The 10,862-nt window shown below is 47.2% G+C and overlaps 1 protein-coding gene across 2 annotated transcripts in view; it reads right to left on the reverse strand.

Moving 5' to 3' along the window:
• The window catches only part of AKAP2 (A-kinase anchoring protein 2), a 57,467-nt gene that overhangs the window by 3,493 nt on the left and 43,112 nt on the right, over positions 1–10,862 (reverse strand). Inside the window, exons 3-4 of one of the 2 annotated variants that reach the window (XM_015417417.1) lie at positions 9,715–9,893; positions 7,644–7,682 (exon numbers count right to left, since the gene is read on the reverse strand). In XM_015417417.1, the coding sequence (XP_015272903.1) occupies positions 7,644–7,682; positions 9,715–9,893 (218 nt within the window). The remainder of the gene's footprint in view (positions 1–7,643; positions 7,683–9,714; positions 9,894–10,862) is intronic. The other variant, XM_015417418.1, reaches the window with a different exon arrangement.

Genomic DNA, 10,862 nt, shown 5'->3' on the forward strand with positions numbered 1-10,862 from the left:
ACAAGCAAAAGGTGGGTGTGGCTGGATGACCACACTTCTGGTAACATGGGGGTGCGGCCTAATGTGCTAATGAGCTGTGCTGTCAGGGGTGTGGCCCAATATGCTAATGAGTTCCTGCTGTTGGGTGTGGCCTATTATGCTAATGAGTTCCTGCTGGGATTTTTCTACAAAAAGAGCTCTGATGATGATGATGATGATGATAATAATAATAATAATAATAATTTTCATAAGACATAAGGATAGAATAATGTAATGTGCAGCTTACGGTATGGAGAATCTCTCTGAGAGTGGCCTAGTCTTTGCTTAGAAACTTCCAGTGCAGGACATTCCATGTCGCCGTTCCCCCCCCCCCCCCCCCCCCCTACAAACAGACAGCAGTTTCTAAGAGAGCTGAAAGTGGCAAAGTAAAGCCATCCCTGGTATGCATGATCATTTCTTTTGTCCTCTTATCATCTCTGGTCAAAGATGTTTTTAAAGCATGACAGCAACCTGCAATATCTGTGCATACAGATGACAGTGGGATGAATGAGCACTGCGGCAGACAATGCCGCTTCCATCCCTAGCCCCTTCCTCAAAAACTCCCCGGTCTTACTAGCTGCCTTCAAATGCTCTCTGGCAATGGGTACCAAGAGCAAATTTCTGCCACCTGCGTTCTTTAAAATACCACCTTGCATTTTTTTTTAGCAGACGCTAAAAAGCAAATGTAGAGTCATTTCTTCTGTGTAACGTCCAATGCCACTCTTAATTTGATACATATACCTACAAACAGGGCTTTTTTTGTAGAAAAAGCCCAGCAGGAACTCATTAGCATAATAGGCCACACCCCAAAACAGAAACTCATTAGCAGATTGGGCCACACCCCTGACAGCACAGCTCATTAGCCCATTAGGCCGCACCCCCATGTTGCCAGAAGTGTGCTCATCCAGCCACACCCACCTTTTGCTTGTTATTCTGTTTACCTTGTTTGTTGTCAAAACCCAGGGCTTTTTTTGTAGCAGGAACTCCTTTGCATGTTAGGCCACACCTCTCTAATGTAGCCAATCCGAATGAGTTTCTGCTGTTGGGTGTGGCCTATTATGCTAATGAGTTCCTGCTGGGCGTGGCCAACTTGGGAGCCAGCTGGAACTCCGTTCCTGTGTGTTCCTGCCCCAAAATAGCCCTGCCTACAAGAAGAGCTGCCCCTGCTGCAGAAGTAGCCGTCAGCTGGGTGGAGGTACGTGGGGCCGCATCCACACACCCCATTCCTGCACCGCGTGTTGATGGCACCGCCCCTCCCCACCCCCTTCCTGATTGTCATGCTGGCACAGAAGCACTGACCAGATAAGAAGCCTCCCTGCAGTCCCACACTCTTCTCCTGCCCAAGAGCTGAGCTGCAACCCAGTTGTTAAAGAAAAGAGCTTTGTTAAAGTGCTGGCTGGGGGGGGGAGAATGCCAGTGGGGGGGGATGCCACTAAGCTCTGCCCCCCATGGCTGTAGGAAGAGCTGCCACATGGAGGTTCTGCCTGCTGCCAGTGTACCATTTCCCCTTCATGTCGGACGAAAGGAGCTTTATCTTTGCTCCGGCTTCAAAGGGGACGCCCCCGGGTGCCCCATGAGTTGTTCTCAGAAAGAGCACTACGCCGTGTGGAAGCTCCTACACAGAACAGTGGCGTGCTGTGTGCCGTACAGGGAAGAACACCCATGTGGAAACAGCCTTGGTTTAAATAGTATTTTGGGAGCATCTTACACGTAAGCTACTCTGCATCCCCAGTGTGGGAGAAAAGCAGGGTACAAATATTTAAATAAATAGAAGTAAACATTCTGTCCTAGCCGTTCAGGATCTGTTGGAAGGCCTTTGCCATTCATCTGTGGTTTGTAGAGTTGCCAGGCTCCAGTTGGGGCCTGGAGATTCCCCGCTTTTACAATGGATCCCCAGCTGATAGAGATCAGCTGGAGAAAACGGCTGCTTTGAAGGGTGGACTCTACGGCATTGTACAATGCCGAGGGCCCTCCCCTCCCCAAACCCCATCCTCTCCTGGCTCCACCCCCAAAGTCTCCAGGTATTTTCCAACCCAGACCTGGCAACCAATGTTCCCTCTAAGCTGTGGAGTCTTGTGAGCAAAAATTCTGCTTTGTGAACTACTGGCATTAAAGTTCTGAGGGAGCGATTTGGCTACTGCATAAATTAGTTTGCTCTGGAGCAGTGGTGGCGAACCTATGGCACGGTTGCCAGAGGTGGCACTCAGAGCCCTCTCTGTGGGCACGCGTCCCATCGCCCCAGCCAGGCCCAGACCATCATTAAAGTGTCAAATTCCCTGCCAAATAATTTTAAGTAAATGAAAGCATTTGGGATTGCTTTCCTTACTTTGTTTGGATCATCTTAAGTTAATGTATGAGTTGTTCTTTCTAAAGTAAAAATTCAGGTTAAATTGCCGTGTTGGCACTTTGCGATAAATAAGTGGGTTTTGGGTCGCAGTTTGGGCACGCGGTCTCTAAAAGGTTCGCCATCACTGCTCTAGAGCCATCCTTCCTGAGCTAAGACAAAAATGTGTGAGCCGGAAGCTAAAAAACTGTGAGCTAGCTCACACCAACGCAGCTTAGAGGGAGCACTGCTGGCAACCCTAGTGGTTTGGATGCTTCCTACTCCCATCCAATGTTCCCTCTAAGCTGTGGAGTCTTGTGAGCAAAAATTCTACTTTGTGAGCTCCTGGCATTAAAGTTGTGAGCGAGCGATTTGGCCACTGCATAAATGAGTTTGCTCTGGAGCCCTCCTTCCTGAGCTGAGACAAAAATCTGTGAGCTGGAGGCTAAAAAACTGTGAGCTAGCTCACACCGACTCAGCTTAGAGGGAACGCTGCTCCCATCCCTCCCTCCCTCTTCAAGTAGGATGAGGCCACTGGGGAACCGAAAGCCAAACCACCTGCTGTTCCAACCAACTTGTTCATGCCCTTTGTCCAAACTCTTAAGATTCTCATGTCCTCCGGCCTCCACCCCCCACCCCGCATCAACTCCATAGTTTGAAAATAATTGAATATAGTATCAAAATCTGCTGTCCCCGATCTGCTGCCACCATGGGCAATGTGGCATAAAATGACAGTATAACAGATGTACCCTAGTCATCCCCTAACTTAAGAACTGGTTATAAAAAACAGGTTGGAAAAGTTATCAAGAGAAGGCATGAGCCAGCACTGTTGCTGAAATTTCAGCTGAATCAGTGCATATTTAGACACTCTGCCTCAGATGACAGATTCAGGCGGGGCAGCCGTGTTGGTCCGAAGCAGGAGAGCAAAGTTTGAGTCCAGTGGCACAGCCCCGTAGCTAGGGAATTCTTTGGGAGGGGGCCTTGGGGGGCCCCGCCAGCTAATTAAATGGAAGTACAGTGCAGGTGGTAAGTTGGAGCACTTTGGGGGCAGCCCTGGAGAGAGGGGGCCCAGAAGAAACACAAGGGGGCCAGGCCCCGTGGGCCCCATGTTAGCTACGGGCCTGCAGTGGCACCTTGACGACCACCAAAGTTTTATTCGAGGTGTGAGCTTTCGTGTGTAAGCTGTATCCATTGTATCTGAAGAAGTGTAAAGGTGCTGCGATCAGGGAGTATGGACCTCCTTGAGGTTCCAGGCCCCCGGGACATCAAGCTTGCCCTAACCAGGGCCAGGGCTTTTTCGGTGGCGGCTCCTACCTGGTGGAATGAGCTCCCGGCGGAGATCAGGGCCCTGCGGGACCTAGTGCAGTTCCGCAGGGCCTGCAAGACGGAGCTCTTCCGCCAGGCATTTGAGTAGGAGCCGCTAAATCTCGGGCTGGAGTGGCAAATCTATTTTTACTACTTCTGTTATTATTCTCTGAACTTTTCCCCAATATTTTTGCACCTTAATACATCGCCACCACATATGAAAAAGGTGCCACTGCACTCAAACTTTGTTCTGCTGCCTGAGATGAGATGCCTAAGAAATTTCAAGGGGTCTTGCCAACAGAGCTCTGAGATGACTAGCAATATTTCCTGAAGGTCCACTGACTCCCCAGGACAAGATTTCAGGGGTCTCACTGGACTGCTGAGGGAAGGAAGAATCAGCAAAATGTGCTGCTGCCGCCACCCCTTAAGAAATCTTTAGGGCACTTAAGTTTTCTAGCTGGATGATTGGATCCAAGCTGTTGGAAAGAAGTACTGTGTATCCGTTAAGAACACAACAGTTTATGAACCACCATACGATCCTCTAACAATTCCTCGTGCCTAAAGGGGGGGATTTGAGCACTGTGTTGTAGAATGAATTGGAAAATCTACTGTGTGCGTGGTCAAATATTTATTCAGTTACTTCATTTATACCCAGCTTTTCTTCCCCAATGGGGACCCAAAGTGGCTTTCATTGTTCTCTTCTGCTCCAGTTTATCCTTGCAACAACCCTGTGAGGTAGGCAAGATTAGATGATCACTTGAATTCTATTTTATTGAAATACTCAATCCCCGACGACTTATTGATAAATGAAAACCAAAAGTCTAAATTGAAGGAATGGGTATTTAATAAGGATGGGCTTTTGAACCGACATGTGGTGGTAAGTTGCCGTACAGCCCCCTTGTATAAGATCTTTAAAAGAGATCATTGCAGGACTGTATATCTTGAGAAACTAACTACTCTGGAGCTGAGAAGGGCTTTTACTGCCCTAAGGTTCCACGTCATACCCTCAATGGTTTGTATTGGCCGCTTTCAGGGTGTCCCTGCCGCCTCCAGAATATGCCTCTGTGGTATGGGTGAAGTGGATGATGTCGAGCATTACATTCTGAGATGCTCATGGCACGAATCACTTAGGCAAAGGTTTATTTATCCTATTGTACCTCGGTATAATGGAATTTCAGAGCAGGATTTGACCGTTTTCTTGCTCTCTGATATTGATGCACATGTTACTAGCAGAATGGCTTTGTGCGCACTGGCGGCGAAAAAGATAAGACTGGGTCTAGGACTTACTGTAAGTTACTGATGTATACTGTTGGTTGTGCTTTGATTTATTTTGTGTTGTTATGGCCAATGGCTAAGACAATAAACTAAACTTGGAAACTTCGGTTTAGCACCCTCCACCCCTTTTCCCCATGCTACAATTTAAATCATTAAAAAAATTCACCCCCAAAAACACGTACGAGGAAACCAATGACTATATATAATCACCAGGTTGTATTCATGGAGCAATTAGCCAGACAGCCAACATAGATAATAACATGTATTGAACAAAGACGAAAATATAGAACCATGGAAATACACAGCGGTGGGTTCAGCGCTGTTAGCCACCACCACCACCCCTGGGCTAGGGGTCACCTCCCCACCAGGATAGTTCTTCTTCAGCCAGCATTGCCGAGGACAAAGTAAGTTTTTTTACTTTCCTATCAGGGCTATTTTTGGGCAGGAACGCACAGGAACGGCATTCCGGCTGGCTCCCGAGTTGGCCACGCCCAGCAAGAACTCATTAGCATAATAGGCCACACCCAACAGCAGAAACTCATTAGCCTATTAGGCCACACCCATGACAGCACAGCTCATTGGCCTATTAAGCCACACACCCCATGTTACGAGAAGTGTGGTCATCCAGCCACACCCACCTTTTGCTTCTTATTCTGTTTACCTTGTTTGTTGTCCAAACCCAGGGCTTTTTTGTAGCAGGAACTCCTTTGCGTGTTAGGCCACACACCCCTAGTGTAGCCAATCCTAGTGAGTTTCTGCTGTTGGGTGTGGCCTATTATGCTAATGAGTTCTTGCTGGGCGTGGCCAACTCGGGAGCCGGTCCATCAGTGGTTCTTAGCCACAAGGTATAGATAGGGGCTCTGGGGCAAGTGATGGTCCGTCTTCTTGGTGCTTGGGGGGGGGTCAACAGTGGGAGGGCTTCTAATGTCCTGGCCCCACTGCCGGACCTCCTGATGGCACCTGGTATTTCTGGCCACTGTGTGACACAGAGTGTTGGACTGGGTGGGCCTTTGGCCTGATCCAACATTGGCATCTCTTGTGTTCTTATGTTCAAAAGAGTTCCTGCTACAAAAAAAGCCCTGGTTCAACTTGTAACTAATTTTAAAGTTAATTGTAAAAAGTTCTTTAGCTGATAATTACAATCAAAACAGGTAGTAAGTACATCGCAAAGCAGCAGGGGCATGAAGCTAATAAAAAGGACATCTAAAAAACACACATGATCAATAATGTGACATTTCAGTTTCAGAACTGAAAAGTCATTCCTACTGATAGTTTTGAAAACCTTATTTCAGCTGTAGCCGCAGGCCAGATTCAAGTGTGCCGCTCACTCATGCTTAGTGTTAGATTGCCATCATGGTCATAAATTCAAACATGTTGAAAATTGTAGAAATAGTCTTAGGGCCAAATGACGGTGGCCAAGGGCCCATGCTGTGGTTGTGAATGCCATTTCAGAAGGATTTGTAGCACTTGTTCTCACCCCTGAGACTTTTGGATGTAGAAACAGCCTGTTCCTGCACCTGAAGAGACGTGTATCTGTGTGTGTGTGTGGGGGGAACAAGAGCTCCTGGGGCTGTTGTGCCACATGCCCAATCTGGATCAGGGCCTCGTGGCAATTTTTAAAGAAGTACAAATGATTCTAAGATGTTGTTGGTGGCCATGGGATGGACCCGTGGCTGTTGTCTGTTGTAGTTTGTCTCTTATACGGAACGTTCTTTTTTGCCTTATCAAAACTGAATTCAATTCCCAGCTCAGAAATGCAATTGTATCAGTTAGGGTGTAAGAAGAGGGGCCATGGCTCAGTGGTGGTGCCTCTGTTTTGCATGTGGAAGGTTCCAGGTTCAATCCTCAGCAGTTCCAGTTAAATAGACTAGGAAGTATAAGGTGTCTACCAGAGACCCCAGAGGGCAATTACCACTAAGAGGTGACTGGGGGTTGTGGCTTAGTAGAAAAGATTTGCACACAGTAGATCCCAGGTTTAACTGTTAAAAGGACCAAGTGGTAGTTGTGATGTGAAAGGCCTCTGCCTGAGACCCTGGAGAGCCACTGCCAGTCAGAGGAGTCACTCCTGATATTAATAGTAAAGGTAAAGGTAAAGGTTCCCTTGCTCGAAAGCCAGTCGAATCCGACTCTAGGGTTGCGGTGCTCATCTCCGTTTCAAAGCTGAAGAGCCAGCGCTGTCCGAAGACGTTTCCGTGGTCATGTGGCCGGCATGACTAAACACCAAGGCGCACAGAACGCTGTTCCCTTCCCACCGAAGTGGTACCTATTTATCTACTTGCAATTTCTTGCTTTTGAACTGCTAGGTTGGCAGGAGCTGGAACTAGAGATGGGAGCTCACTCCATCATGCGGCACCTGGGTCTCGAACTGCTGAACTACCGACCTTCCACAGCCTGCAGTTCAGCGTCTTAACCACTTGAGCCACCGCAGCTCCGATATTAACAGACCAATGTTCTAATTCAGTGTAAGATCACAGCTTGTGTTTAAGAGGCATACCCGGGAACTTGCAATTTTGCCTCCCCCCAAAATACGCTGCCTAGTTAGAATACTCCATGGCTAGATGGGTGGGGGGATGCTGGGGATTAAAATTGAACCCCTTTGTCTTTCAGACCCTCACTCCAATGGTTATGCAAAGCAGCAATGAAAAGCAAACTGCAGCAACATGCATTTGAAATCCCCATGCAACATTAATAAACGAAGCAAAGAGAAGTGTGTGAAAAGTACCTCAGAAGTAACCTTGTTAGACAGTAATTTACAGGTATACTGGTAGAAAGGGAAAAGACTGTCATTAGTAAACAAAGAATAAAGAAAGAGAGGAGAGACTGCAGGTTTGGAAACAAATTAAGCTGAAAACAACTATTTATCCTGCAGCTGAAGCAGCTTGGAATTGTTCAAAAAATCTTGCTTAGGAAAGCAAAACAGCCAATTAAGAATTAAAACAAAACAAAACCAGAACCAAGGTTTTTGTTAGGTGCAATGGCTTTTCTTGTTTTTAACTGTTCTTATGGCGAATTCTGTTTCAAATAAATTAACCTCTTTCCCAAGGATATGGCCAGGCCCTAGAAGACATCTTTCCACTGAAAGTACTGAAGTATTTTAAATGTTTGGTCATACCTAGCCCTCTCCTAGGCAGTCATGTGACCACTGCTTGTATAAAGTAAAGGTAAAGGTTCCCTTGCTCGAAAGCCAGTCGAATCTGACTCTAGGGTTGCGGTGCTCATCTCCGTTTCAAAGCCGAAGAGAGCCAGCCCTGGCCGAAGACGTTTCCACGGTCATGTGGCCGGCATGACTAAACACCAAGGTGCACGGAACACTGTTACCTTGCCACCGAAGTGGTACCTATTTATCTCCTTGCAATTTCTTGCTTTCAAACTGCTTGGTTGGCAGGAGCTGGAACTAGAGATGGGAGCTCACTCTGTCATGCGGCACACTCGGGTCTCAAACTGCTGAAGTACTGACCTTCCACAACCTGCAGTTCAGCGTCTTAACCACGTGAGCCACCGCAGCGCCTTACTGCTTGTATAGTGAACTGTTTTTACAGGAAAGAGTATCCCAAGGAAGATTGCTTGAATGGCAACTTAAGCTCTCAGTTCTTAGGTGCTTCTGAAAAAAGATCTAGATTTCTCATGAAGCACTTTGAGTCACAGATCCTGTCAGCATCCATGGGAAGCACATTTGTGCAGACCCTGTGGCCTGATAGGGAGTCCAAGGTAGTACTGACTGAGCACTCAGCCACGCTTCAAGTGGACATTGTTCTGGTGCTGTTGTGTAAAAAATCTGCCCTTCTGCAGATTGTTATAATTCAAGACAATAAACACCTTCTGAACAAGAAAACAAAGAATTTTAAAGCAAAATCCTTCACAGCTTTCCATATGGGCTGCGTGTGACGGGTTATAAAAGACCCAGGGTGGTCCTGCTGCAACTTCCTATTCAAGCTCTCAGCGGAATTGTTTCCTGATACTAAGCTGAAACTAGTACATAGGGAGATGCTAAATATTAGGGCTGTTTGGGGGGAGGCAAGCAGCCAATACTCAGGTTGCAGTTCTGTAGCTCATTGCAGGGTCTCCTTGCTTTGCATCTTGGTCCCAAACATACATTTACACGGAACTAGTACCAATGATTATGGAGGAATTCACTTCTGAATGAGGTCACGTAAATGGCAATTTCTTCTGCTCTGCTTTGGTTCTGTCGCTTATTAGGAGATACTCTGCTGTAAAAAGCAGGTTCAATGCATGTGGGAAAACATCTGAGCCAACACCCCACGTTTCATCATGAGGGCCACGCAGTGTTGTCTGGGGTTCCATTTCTGCCCTGTGGAACAGCAGTCATAACTTGCAGGGATCAGACACGCCGAATGTGCAAACCTCAACTCCGAGGAAAGCTCCCATATAGACATACTCTGGATCATAGTGAAGAAAGTAAAACAGATGACCTAAAATGGAAAATAACCTACAAGAGAAAATTCAGTGAAATATATGGATTCACATATGATCTTGTGGCTATGCTAGTTGGCGCTGCATCAGCCAAAAGAACACTGGGTGGATATCCATATTGTTGTCATCTTTTTGCGTATTAATACGTTTCCCTGTATTTGCAAGGCTCCTTAAAAAAATAAAGTTATCTACCAAGAGGCCCATTTCAGAAAAAGACATTTAATTTTGGCATGACCCGTAGTAATTACTGTTTTTGTTCAGTACTTCTATGCACAGAATGTGAGGTGACCTCTAAAAGCTGTAGAGACAAAGAACGCCTCCTTCCTACGTGCACAACAATGACACAAAGTAACCCTACTTACACTGCTCTCATCCATCTTCTCCCGCCTTTTGGTTTTGTGAGTTTCATAATCTTCCAGGAGAGTCTGCATCAGGTTCTTCGGCTTCTGAGAGGCTCCCGCTTCATCCAATGCCGAGTCGGAATGGGACGAGGGACCTTCTGAGGTCGGGGATGGAGGCGGCTTGATCTTCTCTATTTTGCCTGTAAAGACCCAATCACAATCCCAGATTCACAAGCGGTCTTTGAACAAACGTCAGACTTGTAAAAAGAAAAGAGGGTTTATTATTCAACACATAGCAGGGTCTGCCCATTGGAAGCAGTGCCCTGAAGTCTCTTCATCAGGTGTTTCAGAAACTGGTGCTTAAACTTTTGTGACCGGGACGTGCACACCTGAAGGCCTGTTTCTCCAGATACGAACTTCATCTGGCAGATATGCCCCTCGCAACAGATCCTAGCAGTCCGTTCCCACCAGGGACACCATTTGTTATGGCCCAGCCTTTTCTGTTGCTGCCCCACTACTGTGTAACAGCTTCTCAGGAGGAATGAAGAAGGCACTATCCCCTTCGGCCTTCCACAGAAGGCCGTAAAGCAGAATTATTTATACAACCTTATGGAGCAATCTGAATTGAGCCCTGGTTTATTTGTTTTCATTATCACTTCAGTGATGTCTTTAAAAGATTTCAACTTTTTTTTTTGGTATTGTTACCAGGGGTCATTTCCTGCAGGAGCGCACAGGAGCGGAGTTCCGGCAGTAAATAGCCCAGGGGGTGGGCACATGTAACAAGCCCGATCCCCTGCTCCCAGCAGCCCTCAGTCAGAGCAAGAAGCAGCCAGGTAAGTTGCAATGCCCCCCCCCGGCCTGCCTTCAGGTACAAGCCCTCCCTCCTCTGAGAGGGCAGATCTGCGCGTCCCACCCCCCCATAGCTAGTAATCCAAAACAGTCCAGTGGCACCTTTAAGACCAAGTTTTATTCAGGTACAAGCTCTCCCTCCTCTGCAGGGCAGATCTGCACATTCCCCCCCCAGCTAGCAATCCCAAACAGTCCAGTGGAGCCTGAGCGGTGGGCGTTGCCTTCTGACACACTTCCGGTGATGTCAGGGGGTGTGGCATATGCCAATGAGTTATGCTAATGAGCTCATGCACCTCTTTTTCTATGAAATGACCCCTGAT

This window comes from Gekko japonicus, unplaced genomic scaffold (genome assembly GCF_001447785.1).
Source record: "Gekko japonicus isolate JY-2015 unplaced genomic scaffold, Gekko_japonicus_V1.1 scaffold2613, whole genome shotgun sequence".
Classification (NCBI taxonomy): Eukaryota; Metazoa; Chordata; class Lepidosauria; order Squamata; family Gekkonidae; genus Gekko; species Gekko japonicus.